At 23.4% G+C, this 18,308-nt stretch overlaps 2 protein-coding genes across 4 annotated transcripts in view; one reads left to right on the forward strand and one right to left on the reverse strand.

Annotated features, from left to right (window-relative positions):
- Positions 1-2,308: 2,308 nt before the first annotated feature.
- Positions 2,309-18,308, reverse strand: part of LOC127283595 (nicotinamide/nicotinic acid mononucleotide adenylyltransferase 1) — an 84,956-nt gene continuing 68,956 nt past the window's right edge. The window contains exon 5 of the mRNA XM_051308576.1: positions 2,309-2,327. Coding sequence (XP_051164533.1) covers positions 2,324-2,327 — 4 coding nt within the window. The 3' untranslated portion in view covers positions 2,309-2,323. The remainder of the gene's footprint in view (positions 2,328-18,308) is intronic.
- Positions 6,106-18,308, forward strand: part of LOC127283570 (ABC transporter G family member 23) — a 37,717-nt gene continuing 25,514 nt past the window's right edge. Inside the window, exon 1 of one of the 3 annotated variants that reach the window (XM_051308536.1) lies at positions 6,106-6,702. Coding sequence is in view for 2 of the 3 variants with exons in the window: in XM_051308534.1 (XP_051164491.1) it covers positions 13,404-13,422 (19 nt within the window). In the remaining variant the exon portion in view is untranslated. Of the gene's footprint in view, positions 6,703-13,288; positions 13,423-18,308 lie in introns of those variants that run through there. The other 2 variants (XM_051308534.1, XM_051308533.1) reach the window with 2 other exon arrangements.

Genomic DNA, 18,308 nt, shown 5'->3' on the forward strand with positions numbered 1-18,308 from the left:
TGACAATATAATTAAAAAAATAAAAATCCTTGACCGCTGACAAAAAAAGGTGTTTACGCGTCAATGAAATAATATTCTATGCATAATAATTATCCGCGTCGTGCATATATGTATAATTCCTTTTTACATCTTACGGTCTCGATCTTCGCGCATAATAACAAATATAATGATATTATTATTCTAATTATGCGTGATATATTTGAATTTGATGAAAACAATTCTAAGAAAAAGTTTTCATATCATTTTTTATTTAATTTCACATATTTCAATAAGAGGAAATTTTTGTTGTGGACAATAATTTTTATATATATATGGGATTCTTTGAATGAATATACAAGAAAATTAACAAATTAAAAATAAAGTAAGTACCGTCAGTAAAAGCAGAATTGTAATTAGTTCACATAATTAAACGAGTTCCACTCTTGGACTGGTTGTTACGATAATATCAAGTATTGTAAATTTTATAATTTTCTATATTTTTAATTGATTTGTTTTCGTATTGTGTCATGTATAAATATTTAAAATAGATTTTCACATATATGTATATGTTTATTAGTAAAAAAAAAAATGACATCGGGAAATAACAGAATATTGAATTTTTTTTTTTTTTGATAATTATTCGCGCGTACTAATCTCATGAATGTCAATCATTATAACTCAATTTATTCAGAATTTTTATATACTTCCTCAATAAAAAAAAAACAAAAAAAAAAAAAATAGAAATTATATTTATAACATAGAGTAAATTGTCAACTTCTTTAAAAAGACGAGAAATTAATTTTTTTAAAAGTACTATAATATTTAAAAAAAAATTTTAATATTATTGCATGAAAATAATTATTAAACAATATATAAATTTATAATAAATAATAAATATTATATTATAATTATATTTGTTATATTATATTATAATACTGTAAAATTCTAAGAATGTTGAATTTACAATAAATTTGTGAACATTTTTTTTTTCAATGAAATAGAAGTATTTTTTGCTAAATAAGAAGATTATTTTGATTTTAATTTAAAATTATTTTTGAAAATTATAGTTATTTTCTAAAAATGACTTTAATAATTGATGATTAGAGATTTATATGAGCTTGCAAAAAGCATCTTACACTTCAAAAGCTCATTAATAGACAATCAATAATTCCTCTTCAACTGCTCCAGTCATAAAACGCAAATCAATAATATATATTGTATACACACCTATAAGGACGACTTATTAATTCCACCACTAATTAATCAAAGAGTGAATCCTAGATGGCATTAATAATTGGTGGAATTGTCCTTGTGTGCTAATTGCTGGAATTCGTAAAAATCGAAAAAAAAAATTCTAAAAACCATCTTGGGATTCACAAACATTTTTTTGTATAATTTCCTTTAATTATTACTACACTTCAATTCATTTTAATTACAATGTTTTGACACAAATAAACTCGTACAACATGGCAATATATATATTCTTGACATAAATATGAATTTCAGGTTCATATTTAAGTTTTTTATTAAAATAAAAAATTTCAATGAAATTGGAATTATTTTTCAAATTTTTTATTTTTATGATAGGTTTCGAAATGAGTAAAGAACAAACTTCATGTTACTCAAAATGATTCTTCCCGGAATTTTAGATTTCTAGGTTGGTATCATTTACAGAGTAATTCTGTATTACAATTATTTTTTCCAATATTTCAACAATACCAGAAAAATTATTTTTACCAGTAAGAATATTTAATAATTTTTAGGTAAAAAGTATTAATTATTATTTATTTAGATAATAATTAATTTCATAAATTTTGAAATTTACCGCTATTATTTAAGTTGGCATGTTTTCATTTTTATAACCTAAAAACATATTTCCTTTATTATTTTATTACGCGATTACAAGCAGTTTTCAATCAAATTTATTAAGTCTAGGATTTATTTACGTCTGGTTATTATTATATTTCATGTATTTGTGCAAAATTATTGGTTATTTCACAATATTTTCACCTTTTTCTTATTCTCAAAATGATAATCTTGCCTGTTTCATTTTGATACTTTTACCTTAGAACTCAAAATGAGACAACCAATTTCAGTTTTGATGAGTACGAAATTCGTAATCACTTTGAGTTCAGGTTTTTTCTGTAAATGCCAACAACTAAAAATCGCTAAAATTTAAGTTGAAAAAAATCATTAAAAAATACTTACCCTTTTCCCAACCATATTTCAGCTTTCAATAAGTCTTGCAAAACTACTTTTTCTACTTAGAAAGTGAATGTTGCCTTGACAAGACACCTTTATATCTATTGTACAAAATTAAACTTCCTTATTTGAACTGTCTTTTCTACCTGAAAAAAATTTCTACTATTAACAAAGCAAAGGATCCCGTACCAAATACTTGGGAAAAATACTCTCGGTTAAATTTCTTATAACTTTGCAATTTTGTAGCTTTTGACCTCTTGAACAAAAAATGTTAATGACAAAATCCAAAAAAATGGACAGATTTTTTGTAAAATGAGGTTAAAGTGTAAAATTCGAAGTGAGCAAGATGTAAACACTTAAAAATGAGTTGAACCCAAATAATTGAATTAACTAGTTTGAAACTTATTACACAGGGATTTTTGGGGTCACTGATTGCCAATCCGATGTTAGTTTTTAAAAATTCAAAATGGCGAATCCAATATGGCGGACGACTTTCTTAAAAATACATCCAATTCACATAAAACTCATTACTCAGGGGTTTTTGGGGTCACTGATTGCGAATCCAGTGTTAGTTAGGACGACTTTTTAAAAAACTCTTCCTACTCACAAAAAATCAATTTCTCTATTCGTAGAATTGAAAGAATATATTTAATCAAAAAGTAATAGTTTGTTTTAACCCAGCTATGAGAAAATGAAGATTTGACATCGAATTCTTAGTCAAGGCGATTCCAGAATGTGTCCAAGTACAAATCCCGTGAGTACAAGAGATAGATAGTCTCTTTGTCTCTTTTGCTCTCATGGAATATGCAGTTGGACTTGGATTTGCACTTTCCTTTTGCATCAATTCTGGAATCGTCTTCATCGACCCAAAAAACCTCCAAGTTGCATGTTTCAAGTGAATTGGATGTATTTTTAAGAAAGCCCAACTAGGGCGACCAAGGTTAGCCCAACTGCGGCTGCCGACCGTTATGCCAAATGGCCGGCCCAACTATGGCAGCCAAGGTTGGCCCAACTGTGGCTGCCCAAGTCATGCCGGCAGCCACAGTTGGCCTGACTATGGGGAACTATGCCGATTGTATTTTTAGAAATTTTAAATATTGTTCTCCATAGTCGGCCCAACTAGGGCGGCCAAGGTGGGTCCAACTGTGGCTGCCGACCATTATCCCCCACAGTCGGTCCAACTATGCGAACCATGGTTGACCATAGTCAGGCCACCTTTGGGTGACAATATTTACTATGGTCGACCTAACTAGGGCGGCCGACTCTCGTGCAGCCCTAGTTGTGCCGACCACGGGCCGACCAACCATCTCTGGTGGCCGACCGAAATTCGCACCTGGGTAATTCTAACCTCTGCATTAAAAACATTTTGAAAACAGTGTTTTGTTGGTATTTTTACCTTATTATTCGGAAAATATGGTTTTCTACCTTACCGACATTGGATATTAATTTAACGCGGGTATTGTCGAATTTTCAATTTCAATAGTAATCTAAAATTATTTAATTAAAAGGGGTAAACGAAATTAAAAATGAGCACTTGATTATGTTAAATAACATTTTGATTATTTTGAATTGTGTTTGAAATTGGAAAATTGAAGAAACCGCGTTAAATTAATATCCAATGTCGTTAAAGTAGAAAACCATATTTTCCGAATAACAAGGTAGAATTACCAACAAAACATTATTTTCACAATGTTTTTAATGCAGAGGTTTACAAGCTTATGAGCATTTCGGATACCGAAATGTGTTTGTATCCGAGATTCTCACGGATTTGTTTACCAGCTATTGAGCTTGTAACCGGAATCCGCGGTTCTTGTATCTTATATTTTTTACTGTATGAGAATTGAAAAACCTGCACTAAAAGACCTTATGTTTGGAATATTAGGAATTTTTATTCTAAATTTTAATAATGTTTTAAAGTGAGGATAAACTGGATTTTGTATAAAAAATTGGTATGGTTTATATTAAATTTCAATAAGTTAATAAAATATAAAGAGAAGAAACACCTAACCTAAAAACACAGTTAATCGAGAATTTTTATTTTTAATTTTGACTGTATGAAAAATATATATATACATATTTGATTTCCAGTATAGAAAACACTAGAACCTACGCGCACGCGAGTCGAGTTTTTTTTGTGAAAACAATGTTTATTGAACAATATTTACAGGATTCTTAGCGTTAAAAATACATCATTGACACTATAGTCGAGAGTCCTAACCACAGAACCGATTTTCGTTTATTTGTTTGTAGGTCAATATTTATTTAAGAATAATAACAATATATACACTATTTACAAAAGAAATTAAAAATTTATAAAAACACATCGAACCGACCTGACTTGTATAAATTTGTAAATTCTTTATGATATAAATAAAACTGTACCTAACCTCCAAAATAGTTCCTGCATCGTCTGCTCTGTACAGTTCAAGAGCTTGATTGGTCAAAAATATGCGCGCTGATTTAAAAAACGCATACTTCAACCAATCACAGCATTTCGAAAAAAAAACTCCGGTACTATATTCGGCATTTTTCGGAAACGTTCGGGGATATTATATTAGTATTTCCTGTGAATCATATAAAGGGAGAGTGGGGAATTGTGCCTCATGGGGAGTCGTGCTCCACCTTAATTTTCTTATTATGGTAATTAATATGACAAATTTCAACTATTGGCATATTCTTTTTTCGTTAAGAACTAACTTTTTAAGTGGTACCCGTCATCTTTGCAAGCATTTTTCGTGTTTAACTCAATTATTTTTAAAATAATTTCATTTTATCTAAATTATCTAAAATTAATTTTTTATATTACTTTATTTTATGTAAATTATCTTACTTTGTCACATTTCATAATTTAAATAAAGAATGTTCTAGAAAATATATTTTTTTCGTAAAACAAGCAATAAACAACATAACCTATAATTCGTTTGCTTCTCAGGTACCTTTTCTTAAAACATAAATTTTGTTTGATTCAAAATTAATATATTCTTATACAGTAAAATATATTAAGTTTAAATGAGACACAGAATGAACTTGTAGTTAAAATGATCTCGGAACAGCATGCAAAAAATAATTTTTTAGGTTAAGAATCATGTCAAAATCATATATTAACAATATGAAATAATCAGTAGAACATCTGAATTGTGACACTTTGCAGGGAATGGTAGCTTTTTTTCGATACAGGGCGGGGAAATAGAATAGGAAAAAGCAGAGTAAGGCAGGTGTCAAAAATATAAAGCTATGTCATATTTCGCACGTTCTACTTGATTTCCAGTGGAAATTTACATGTTCCCATTCTAAACTAACTCTTAAGATTAAATCAAACATATTATAATTTTCTTTCAAATAAATAATATTTTTAAATAAAAGTAATAGATATTTTTTATAAAAATAAAAATTATAAAATGTGTTAAATTAAATAAAATCGTTCAAACAGCTATTTAAATTAAGAATTCTTTTTTCTTAGTGCAAATATAATCATTATTAAAATAATTATCAAAAATTTTTCTAAAAATAGTCCGCTTATTTAAATGAAATATAATAAATTAACCATTAATTATTATTAAATAAATTATTATATTTGATATTTTTATAATTAATTTCATAAATTCGAAAATTCAACTACATCATTTGAAAATAATTATTGTCAACGTAAATATCTTTATCAAATGTATAATAAATTGTTACTGCTGAGTGTACATATGTAAAGGCAAACTTAAAGAGGAAGTAAGCGAATATACATTATCAACGTAGAATATGGTTATCGATTTCCGTGTCTTAGGAAGTTTAGCCATTGTGGAATATATCATCACAATCAATTAAGGCGCTTAATAATTTGTAAACAAAAATATACCATTGAGTTATTGATCCCGTTAAGCAAGGACAAAGAAATTAGTAAATTTATTAAGAAATTTCATATCATTGTCATCAGAGCCATTGAGCGGATAATATATATATTATATACCTTTTTAGTCTATTGTATATGTAAAATACATTATAAATGTAAAAAAAATCTCTAGTCAAGTATTTTTTTTTTTTTTTTTTTTTGATAATATATTTATTAATAGAATTATGTTTGTGTATGTGTGTGTGTGCGTATCTATCAATCGAAATTCGAATCTCATGTGTAAATCAATATGAACTTTAACCGCGTCTTTTTTTTTCTTCTATTTCGCGATTACACCTGTCAACAAAAAATAATTGTTAACAAAAGAGCAAAAACCCTCGAGTCACTTTTTAAACGTCATGTCTGCAAATGACGTATATACAATACTGACAATCTCGTAAAAATATACATGATAAACATTGAAAGAAACGAATTATATAAAAAAAAGGAAAAAAAAAATTATGATTTGAAAAAAATTAAAAACAAACTGTAATGAAAAAAAAGTGTCTTATTGATATTTTATAACAGAATTAAATAAAAAAAATTTTTTTTTAAATATGAAGTTTTCGCGCGTGTTTGAAAATTTTGAAGAAAAATTCTTTTCATTCGTAAATGCATCTTAGCTTCGCATTATAATACAGGTTTGTTAAAAATTTAATAACATTATACATATTATTTGGTACATACATATATTTTTGGTACACTGGAAAAAAAAATTTATTTGATTCAAATAAACGACTATTATCAAATAAATATTTACTTGAACCAAATAATTTTTGAAACAAAATAATTGAATTAAATAAATTGCATTTGGACCAATAATTTCTGTATTTGAAACAAATATCATATTATTTAATAGAAATAAATATTTATTTCATAAATAATAATTAAGTAATACCGGATTATTTGAATTAAATAAATTATTTTTACAGTCTAATAAATATGCAAGTGAAATATATAATTACCTAATATTATAATAATATAATATATAATTATAAGAAAACTATGTTTAGAAAAATTTATTAATTAAAATAATCATACGATTATTTAACTAATAAATTTTTCTAAATTGACAATCAATAAGTGTTGGTGATATTGCAATAATAATAATGTGTCTATAGTGAATTAATTATGTATAAATACCATATAATTTACATTGTTTATGCATTTGTTTCTTTCTGATCAGGAGGATTTTCTGTTTATTAGTGATTTATTTCTCTTATTAATAAATATAAAATATATATATATATAAAAAAAAAAAAAAATTAACAGAAATTCTCCACTGGAAAATGACCCTATTTTGAAAGATAATGTACAAGATTCACTGTCGTTTCTCATTAACGATGACATTGACATGTTTCTGATCAACACAAGGTCAGTATCGGTGAGGGTAAACCAGTTTTATATCAATGCATTAAATATAGTTTTTACTTTTGTTTCGTAGGGTATACATAAATTCTCCCCAATTTCTTTCAATTTAAATTGTATAGGTGGGGCGAAATTTGGTTTTTTGAAAAATCATAAATATTTTATAAAAGGATGAAAAAAATTTTGACCTATATATATATATGATTTCGAAAGGTTTCTTCCTGCTCTTTTGAATAGTGCAAATTTTTTTTAAAAAAATTCAAAATTTTGGTAAAATGTCCTGTATTAAAAAATCCACTTTTTATATTTTGACAAAATTTTAATCCTCTCTCTCCCCTCCCCTCTCTATAGTTTTTGATAAAAATTAATAATAATTTATGAGTGAAGTACTATATAGTGAACGAAAATATTTTTTTAGATTTGAGAAATTTTATTAAAGAATTATTTTTTTATTTTAAAAATGTTTTCTTTGTTTAAAAAAGTCTTTTTTTGTATTAAACTTAAATGAGTAAAAAGTTTCGATTTTTTTTTTGATAATTCGAACATTCGGAAATTTGAACTTTTAGAAATTCATATTTTAAAAATTTGATTTTTTTTGGATAATTCAAACATTTAAAAATTCAATCAATTAGAAATTTGAATTTTTAACAATGCTACACGGAAAAAAAATATTCTTGTATTCAGAGGAAAATTCCTCTTACAGAATCCTCTTGAATTTTATTCTTAAAACAAGAGTATTACTCTTTAAATGAGAATATTTTCCTCTAATTTCAAGAGGATCGAAACAAAAGGACTATTCTAGAGCATTCCTCTTATATTCAGAATAATCTTTTTAGAATAAAAAAAAATACTCTTAGAATTTAGAATAATCTTCTATATTTAAGAATATTCCTCTAAATTCTAAGAGGATTTCCCATAGAAAGTCGCTCATGCGCAAAGATGATTGCGTCATATCATTTACGTTGCGTCATAAATCGCATATCATGCGTGAAAAAGTTTTAATTTCTGTGTGAAAAAAAGGGGAATAAACCAAAATGGATAATAATCTTTTAAATATCTTGATAGAGTTGCAACTTACACAATACGTGCCTATTTTTGTTGGTAAAAGAAATTTTTAAAAGTAATTTTTAAGAAAATTTAAATAATTTTGAGGTTATGCTATTTAAAAATTTATTTTATTACGATTTTTATTTATTTTAATTTTATTTGAAAATTTATTTAAAATAAATTTTCAAATTTAATGAATTATATGTTTTGCGCATAAAAATATTATTAAAAATAGATTTAGTTGATTTATTCAAAAAAAATTAAAAACAATTTCAATTTATTTATACTCAAATATAGATGTAAATCATGGAATAACAAATTTTATTCCTTTTAATTTTATAGATTATATCTATGACATACAAATTAGATGATTGCATTTTTATTATTTCAGAATTCTTTTTAAGATGATATTTTCCTCTTAAAATAAGAGTATCCTCTTAAGTTAAGAGGAATAATTTTACATAGAGGACAATCCTCTTAAACCTAGAGGACATCCTTTTGCAGCATATACTAGAGGAAAATGTGCATTGAAATAAGAGGAATCCTCTTGAAACAAGAGAATTTTTTTTCGGTGATATCCTTTTTATAATTTAAACTTTTCAAAATTCGATTTTTTTTTGTAATTCAAACTTTTAATAATTAAAATTTCAAAAAATAGATCTTTTGGTTATTCGAACTTTTAAACAATTCAAAATTTCTAAAAATTCGATCTTTTGATAATTATGCAATTTCTAAAAAATCAATATTTTGTAATTCGAACTTTTAACTTATTCGAACTTTTTGGATTTCAAACTTTTGATAATTCAAATTTCTAAAAATTCGATTTTTTGTAATTCGAACTTTTAACAATTCAAACTTTTGATAATTCAAATTTCTAAAAATTCGATTTTTTTGTAATTCGAACTTTCAATAAAATTAAAAAACTGAACGAAGAAAAAATGCTTTTAGTTGTATAAAATTAGTCGTATCTTTTTTTTCATATATCATATTTCCTAGAATATAATGCGAATTATTATTCATCATTTTAGAGGAAAAAAAAAAAAATTGTTAATTTGCAGTTATACATTCAACTGCTTTGTTTATTGTCAAGCTATGCAGGCATCTATTTTTTTCTCAATTTTACATGGAATCATGAATCATATATTTTCTTTCAGAAAATGAGACATTAAAAAATGTAACTTTCGAAAATAATTATTTTTAATTTTTATTTTAGCATTTTAACAAAATAGATACTTTTCTAAAATTGATTTTTATCAAAGCACTAGTCATATTAATTAATTTATTAATGAAATATTAATCATTTATTATTTAATAGTTTATTAATGAATTTTCTAAATTTGTATTTGTTTATAATATTGAATCTAATTTTATTAAAAATTAATAATTTTTTGAATAATTAACTTTTTTTAAGAAATAATTCATCTCTTTTATTTTTTATTTATAAGAATATTCAGAAAATATAAAAAACAGTTTAAAAAAAGATTTGTCAACAGTAACTTGGGAAACGTCTAAAATTCAAAAGAAATATTTCTTTCTTCAAAATTATAATGATGTCTCAAAATTTGTATTTATATTTTAAAAAAGGTAGTTTGAAAGAGCATGTATAATAGGACTTTGACCAATAATAAAATTTAGCGATATGTTATGTAAAGGCGTGCAAATCGCTTTTTCTTAAAAAAAAAAAAATGATTATTTTTTTGTCTCAATGACAAATTTAAAAGGTTACAATAATTTATCTTGTAGTCCATTTCACGACAGTGATTTTTTTTAATCCCTTTTTTTCTAAGTTATGTAAAATTTTTATGGCTCCTTAAAATGTCTGAAATTGATCAATGACTTCGCAGCTTTCACGTACGTGATATATGCATAGATATATATAATATATAGGAATATATCAAAAGGAAGAATTTCTAAAAGCGTAAAATGTTAAATAAATACCAAAGACACATAAATGTATATAATTTTATACAATAGTATACATATCGAATATTTTTTTATTCTTATTCAAAATTAAAAAAAATTCATTTACTGAAAATTTTCTTTTTATTTATTCGAACACAAACAATTTTATTTTCTTCATATACATACACTGGAGAAAAAATTTATTTCATTCAAATAAACGGTTACTTGACCTATTAACAAATAAATATTTACTTGAACAAAATAATTTTTATTTGAATTAAATAAACTCCATTTGAATCAATAATTTCTGTATTTGAAACAAATAAATTTTTTTTTCAATATTAGTTTCAATAGCCTTTTTAACGTCCTTCTAATTAATAAAATGCATTAAAAAAAAAATAATTGTTGGGTAAAAAAAATGAAAAATAAATTTGATTTTTTTTAAAGCAAGCTGGGCTATAGGTAAAAACATCAGCTTTTGTTTAAAAAAAAAAATTTTTTTTTCTTATCTTCACTAAAAAAAAAGGGTTTGGTATTGACAACCAAACGTTTGGTTGGTATTTAAGGAGGTTCATCCCAAAATCGATTTTCTACAGATTTTTTAAAAATTTTTAAGATGTATTATTGACATCACTTTACATGTGTTGTTCAAATTTTATTGAATTTTACCGTATCATTTTCAAGATAAAAATTGATAAAGTTTGAAGTTTTACATGGGAACAGTGAAAAAACATGAAAAACGACCATGTTTTCATTAATTCAAAAAAAACGGTTCTACAGATTTTTTTCAAAAACTAATATGTTTTAAATTATGAGTTTTAACAGTTTTTACAAAAATATGAAATTTTTTTACCGTTTGGTTGTGAAGTAAATGTTAATCAAAATTAGCAACTTTTGAACTTATCCCATGTAAATAAAAGAAAGAAGAGGAGAAACGGCAACATAACCTCTAAATTGGCCAGTGGAGCTCAACTTTTATGGACTATAGCTGTCGGTTTTAAACTTACGGAAAACCCCTAATAGAATGAGTACCGCTTGAAGGGATGAACCTCCTTAAGCAACCAAAATTTTTTTGTTGAATCAACAAAATTTTAATTGTCTCAACCAAAATTTGTTTAACACAACCAAAATTAGAAAAAAAAGATTTTTGTTGTCCTAACTAAAGTTTAATTGGGACAACCAAAATTTTGTTGATTCAACAAAAAAATTTTGGATGCTTAAATACCAACCAAACGTTTGGTTGTCAATACCAAATTCTTTTTTCAGTGTTTCATCCAAAAAAGTCAAATTTATTTTTTAATTTTTTTTTTGGTCAAAAAGTTTTTTTTTTCATTGTATTTTAACAATTGAAAGAGCGTCAAAAAAGCTACCGTAACTGATATTGAAAAAAAATGTTATTTCATTATTTAATTGAAAAAATTACCTAAGCATTTGCGCGTTTAAAAAGAAATGTTTTTCACCTTGATCACTTCACGTGAAATTCCCCATATATGTCATTGGTCAATTTAATTAAATTTAATTTAATTAATTTCAAGTAATTCAAATAATTATTTTTAACTGAAAACCAAGAAAGTACAAAATTTCTTGGAATCTTTCTTTTTTGAAATTTTTTTTTTATTTAGAATTAATTATTTTTATAAAATAAATAAAAATAAATAAATAATTTTTTGAATAATTTTTTTTATACTTAATTATTTTTAATTTTATAATTATCATTTAAATTTTCTTAAAGTAACAATTTTGTCAATTTCTATTTTCTTTTAATTTTTTCATGGAAGATAAATATTTACAAATTTTGAAATAATTATTATTATTAGGTCCTTATAGAAAAAAATATCTTATTTTTAAAAAAAAGTCAACTTTTTTTTTGTTGAAAAAATTTTTCCTTCAAAAATGTATTTTATGAATCAAAAAACGCGTTAAAAAAAATTATTGAAATTGATATTTAAATAATAATTTTTATTTTATTATTTAATTGAAAAAAATACCTAAGTATGAGTGCGTTTGAGAAGAAACGTTTTTTCACCTTCATAACTTCACGTGAAATTCCCCAAAATAAAATTTATTAAAATTAATAGTAAATTGTATATTACTTTTTTCAATTTTAATAAATTTTATTTATTCTGAAACGACTGTGTTACATTGTACTTTTTTTCTTTATAATAAATAATAAAGAAATAAAAAAATAAAGAATACCAAATAATAATATTAACAAAAATAACAAACAAAAGTTAAGAAATAAACAAAAATAACAAGTAAACAAATTATAACAAACAAGTAAAAATGAGACAAATAAACAAAAATAACAAATAAGTAAAAAATAACAAATAAAGAAAAATAATAAGTAAACAAAAAAGAACCATAGAAAAAAATTTCATTAATTTCTCCTACTGTTATTTATTTATACTAATTTAAAAAAAATGTATCACTTACAGAAGATAAAACAGTTATCTGCAGCTGATATGAACTGAATATCGTCAGTTAATAATGAAAAATATAAAGAATTCTAATTTACCAGCATCAGCTATAAGATCTCATCCAGTTCTAATGAAGGTAACTTATCAACAAAATGTGAGATGATAAAAACAAAATCTTTAAACTAATTTTTCATTTAAATTTTGAAATTTAATAAAAAAAATTCATTTTTCTCATTTATATAATTGAAATAATTTCTTTCAAGCGGGAAATATAAATTTTCCAAAATAACTCCTGTTTAGAGAGATTTTTCAAATCCTCTGTGTTAAACAGAATGCCGTTTGTCAAGGGATTTTTTTTCTTTTTCCTCCTTTTTTTTTTTTTGAACACCGTTATTTTATATTATATACATGTGCATGTTGTAAAAGGAATTGTGGTTAAGACTTCATAGGATTCCCCACTTTTTCTTTGGTGCATACAATTTCGATGTTCCACTAAAACTCACAGTTACTCACGTGCAATCGAGTCGAGTAAAACAAACGGTTTATCGTTTAAGTGTATATATAATAATTTGTTTGTGATTGTACCGCAGTGATTTTTGGATAATGCTATGGCTAAGCAATGGTTAGGTAATTTCAAAAAAAAAAAATTCCACTTTTATGAAAAATTTCTCACATTCATTTTTGTCTTTTTTTAAATTATTAAAAACAAAAAAAAAAATGAAGAATTCTTGTCATTTACTTATTATCGGTTCTTTCTAGATTTTTCTTTAAAAAAATAAAATTTTTAATAATTTTAAGAAGTTTCAAAAGTTAAATTTACTAAAATAAGAATATTAAACAATAATAATGATAATTTTAAAATGATAAATAAATTAAATAAAATTTAAACTAAATTGAAATTTTAAAAAACATTTCAATTTTTTTTTGTATTTTGTTTAATTATTATTATTAATTATTTATTATTTGTTTACTGTTTGTTTATTATTTATTTATTTTTTGTTTATTATTTGGTTATTGTTTATTTATTATTTATTTATTATTTATTTATTATTTATTATTTATTTATTATTTATTTATTATTTATTTATTATTTAATTTTTATATCTATTTTTTATTTCAATTAATTAATTTAAATGAACAATAATTAGTTAATTTTAATTTAAATTCGAATAAAATAATGTAATGAAATGAATAATTAAATTTCATATTAAATGAAAAAAAAAAATGTAAAAATATTATTTTGAAAATCAAGTGAAAATATAGGATAATATTGTAAAATGCAGAATCGAGAAAATAGTAAATTTTTAAAAAGTTTAACGACACTGATTCTTGTCAATATAATTTATCTCAATCTGTAAACAATTTAAAGTTTCTAAAAATTTTTTTTCTAAAATATGTAACTGATTTTTGCAATTTGATAGTATTTCAACAGTGATTTAAATTTAAATGCACAGGCATCCGGTCTTATCGATGATGACATACTTTATTCACGTTAATTGCATATTAATATTCCTCTCTGTTATTTACTATAAATTTTGCCACTATAAATATATATATATATATATATATATATATATATATATATATATATATTATATATATTTATAATATCCACAACAAATAATAATTAATTTATGTAAAAATTTTCAATTCATTTCCTTGTACCATTCCTTTAAAAAAATAACTATAAATAATAATAATAATTATTATTATTATTAATATTAATAATTTATTAAATAATAATTTTATTTTTTTATTAATAAATAAATAATAATTTATTTTTATTATTATTATTATTATTATTATTAATAAAAATAAATTTTTTTTCTTTTTAATTATTATTTATAATAAATAGTAGCAATAGTGATAACTGTATAGAAAAAGTTATTAGAAAATAAAATTTCTTCATCGTGACAATTTCCCCGTGGTCAAATTTTAATTGCTAATACAAATTTTCAAATGTGTATCGCGTATTAATAAGCTTTATATTTCTTAGTAATATTATAATGAATTATAAAGTGTCAATAATTATTATATAATTATATATATATATATATATATATATATATATATATATACAAGTGGGATGATAAATTATTATAATTTATTAAAAATATAATTTTCAATTAAAAAAAAAAATTGAAAAAGAGTTTATTAAATATAATTTTTATTTAAAAATAAAAAAAAAATAAAAAAAAGAGTTGAATGACATTAGGAGTTGAAATGACGAGAAATATAACGTTATGCGGCGTTTTGTCCCTAGAAACTTGAAGACTAAAAAAAAAAGAAGAAATGAAGTGTGCTAGTGGATCACTGAAGGAAAGGCCCTCGATTCGGCTTCGAGGGAAAGTAAAAAAAGAACGTGCCAAAGCCAAGTCCGCGATATAAAGAAATTTAGGCTCTCGTTTATATAGAAAAAAGTGTAAGAGAGAGAGAGAGAGAGAAATGAGATATATGTTAATTTCGTCAATTCAAAAAGAAATTACATAAGTGTAGACAAATTTCTTAATTTAAGCAAAAAAAAAAAAAAAACAAAATTGCCATTTTTGAAAGTTGAAGCGTCATATATTGTACAATTTTTCTCAATTCTTACACAGCTTTCGATTGATATTTCGATTCATTGATATTAATTATTATATTTATGGTTAAAATAATTTTATTGCATTAATAGAAAATTGACAATTTTTATGCACTTTCAAAAATTGAATTTTTTAAAAAATTATTTATTTTTTTTAGAAAAATGAAAATATATTCTAAAAGTGACACTTGTCGCCGTTTTTATTAATTATAAAATTTTGCAACTTGTTTTCAAAAAAAAAAAATTTTTATTTATTTTTATTTAATAAGTTAACGGGACAAGCCTTTTCGTTGAGTAGTACTTCTTAAAATTAATAAAAAAAAAATTAATAAAAATATTAAATTTAAATAAATTTTTAAATTAAATTATTAAATATTAATTGATAATTATATTTAATTGACAATTTAATAATTCTCTTCATAAAATTTATCGAGTAATTTATTTACTTTAGAGGAAATTTCTTTTCTTGTGGTAATTTTTTTCTGTGGCATTATTATATATTATATTATATAATATACACATATATATATTATTTTTTTATTATTTTTTTTTTTAAATTAAATAAAAACAATCTTAGTAACAAAAATACTATAATGAACATTATTGTTTATTTAATAAACAATTAATCTTTTCTCTGATATTAATTTATATGTTAGTATATTTATAATATAATTTATATAAAAATATTCTTAATTAATAAAAATTATGTTATTTTAGTATAGATTTTTAAGACCGAGTTTATAATATATTTAAAGAAACATAACAATTTTATGCAACACTATGAGCAATGACTTTTCAATTATATATAATTACACGGGAAAACAATTGCAGGAGAAAAACTGTAAAACATAATTATTACAATTTTTAATCATTCATTTAAACTCGCAAATATGTATTGTTACAAATGAGTGAAAAATGAAGAAGGCAATTAATTACTTAATTCTAAAAGACGCCTTTAAACATATTTCAAAACAATTAACAAAATATTAAGTTTTATATTTTTGATAATTGCAAATTAAGTTAAAAACTTAAATAATAAATTAGATAAAAATTAAATTTTTTTATAATAATTTTTATATAATTATAATAATAATAATCATAGTGACTATAACAATTACAATCTTACAGTAAAACCTCATTAAATAAAAATCTCAATAAAATCAAAATTATTATTTTGACAATTTTTTTTTCTTTTTGTAAGAAAAAAATTTTACTCCGTTTTTTTTTAAAACGTTGGTATATTGTATAAACTTTAACTTAAATTGGAGCTTAAATTTTCTCAGTGTTATGAAAAACAAAGCTCTTATTTCCGAAAAATCATTTTTTTTACAAAAAATTATAATTTTAATTATAATTTAATTTTTAAGGGGTACACTGAGAAAAAAAAATTTAGTGTTTGCAACAAAATTGTTTGATTAGGCAATTTTGGTTCTTGTAACCAAATTTTGGTTGGCTGAAACAAAGTCGTAGAGTTATCTCAACCAAACATTTGGTTAGGTCAACAAAATTATTTGGTTGAACATTTTTAAATTCCAACCAAAATTCGGTTACGACAACTAAATAATTTGGTTAACACAACAAAATAGTTTGGTCTAAAAAAACCAAATGATCGTTTGTTGTCCTAACCAAAATTTGGTTGCGACAACCAAATAATTTGATTCGCTCTCATCTCATAGCTTACACCCAGAGAAATGATTTATTTGAAGCAAATAAAATATATTTGAGTTAAATAAACGTATATTTGTCTCAGAGCCTACTAACTTATATTTATTTGGTGTAAAAAAAAATTTTATTTGTCAGAAATAAATTTTTCTTTGACTCAAATAAATTTTTTATTTCAATGAAATGAAATATATTTGCAACAAATAAATGAGTTAGTAGGCTCGGAGACAAATATACCATTTCTCTGAGTGTAAGAGAACAGTTAGTTTAAATCTCTTACAAGGATGGGTAGTCCAGTGGTCAGAGCTCCCGACCTTCAGTTTTAAAACAGAGGTTCGATCCCAGGCGGAGATGAGATTTTTCAAAGTCCACAAATATTTCAATTGGATAAATATAAATTCAATGTTGATTTTATAATAAATAAATAATGAAATAAATAAAAAAGAAAAAAGGTAGAATAAAATTTTTAATTTTACAAAAAACTGTTTGTTTGATCAACTAAAATTTTTTGTTAACCTAACAAAAAAAATTTGGTTAAGCTAACTAAACATTTTTGTTATGCTAACAAAAAACACTCAACCAAATTTTTTGGTTGACTCAAACAAATAGTTTGGTTGCTTAAATACCAACAAAATTTTTTTGTTGGCCCAACCAAATTTTGGTTGCTCTGACTATACATTTTTCTCAGTGTAAAACATAACCTCAAATAGTAACATCTATTTATTTTTACATTGTTTTTTAAATTAATTTAAAAACGGTTTGATTTAATGTATCTTAAAAAGCAATTATGGACATTTTATTAAATTATTTAATTGTCCTAAAATGGGTTAACTAAAATTAAAATCCTATAACCCAGAAAAAATTCATTAATTGTAATGAAATTTCTATATTAATGATAATAATAGTAATAATAATTTTCCAGCAACATTTAAAAATTATTTTCAGAATATGTAGATAAAAGTTTCCATAGAACTTAAGGTCATGTAATAATTGTGATTCTACGATGCGTGCGCATCCACTGCCAACTGTCGACAAAAAATTTATTTCACGTATACTAAAAATTAAAATATACATTTTACCTGGGAGGATATAAAATTTTTATTTTCCTTAACAAAACAACTTTTTTTTTATAATTTCGCTATTATTTACAAGCGAAAATTGTAGGAATAGTGAAACACGTGAGAAATAGATTTGTTGTTGACAGTTGGCAATGGATGCGCGCGCATCGTCTGGTCATATAAAAAAATCGTCTTCAAGTCAATGCGATTTAGCT

The sequence above is a fragment of the Leptopilina boulardi genome, unplaced genomic scaffold, assembly GCF_019393585.1.
Source record: "Leptopilina boulardi isolate dan_hultmark-lab unplaced genomic scaffold, ZJU_Lbou_2.1 LbouV2_310, whole genome shotgun sequence".
NCBI classification, from domain to species: Eukaryota; Metazoa; Arthropoda; class Insecta; order Hymenoptera; family Figitidae; genus Leptopilina; species Leptopilina boulardi.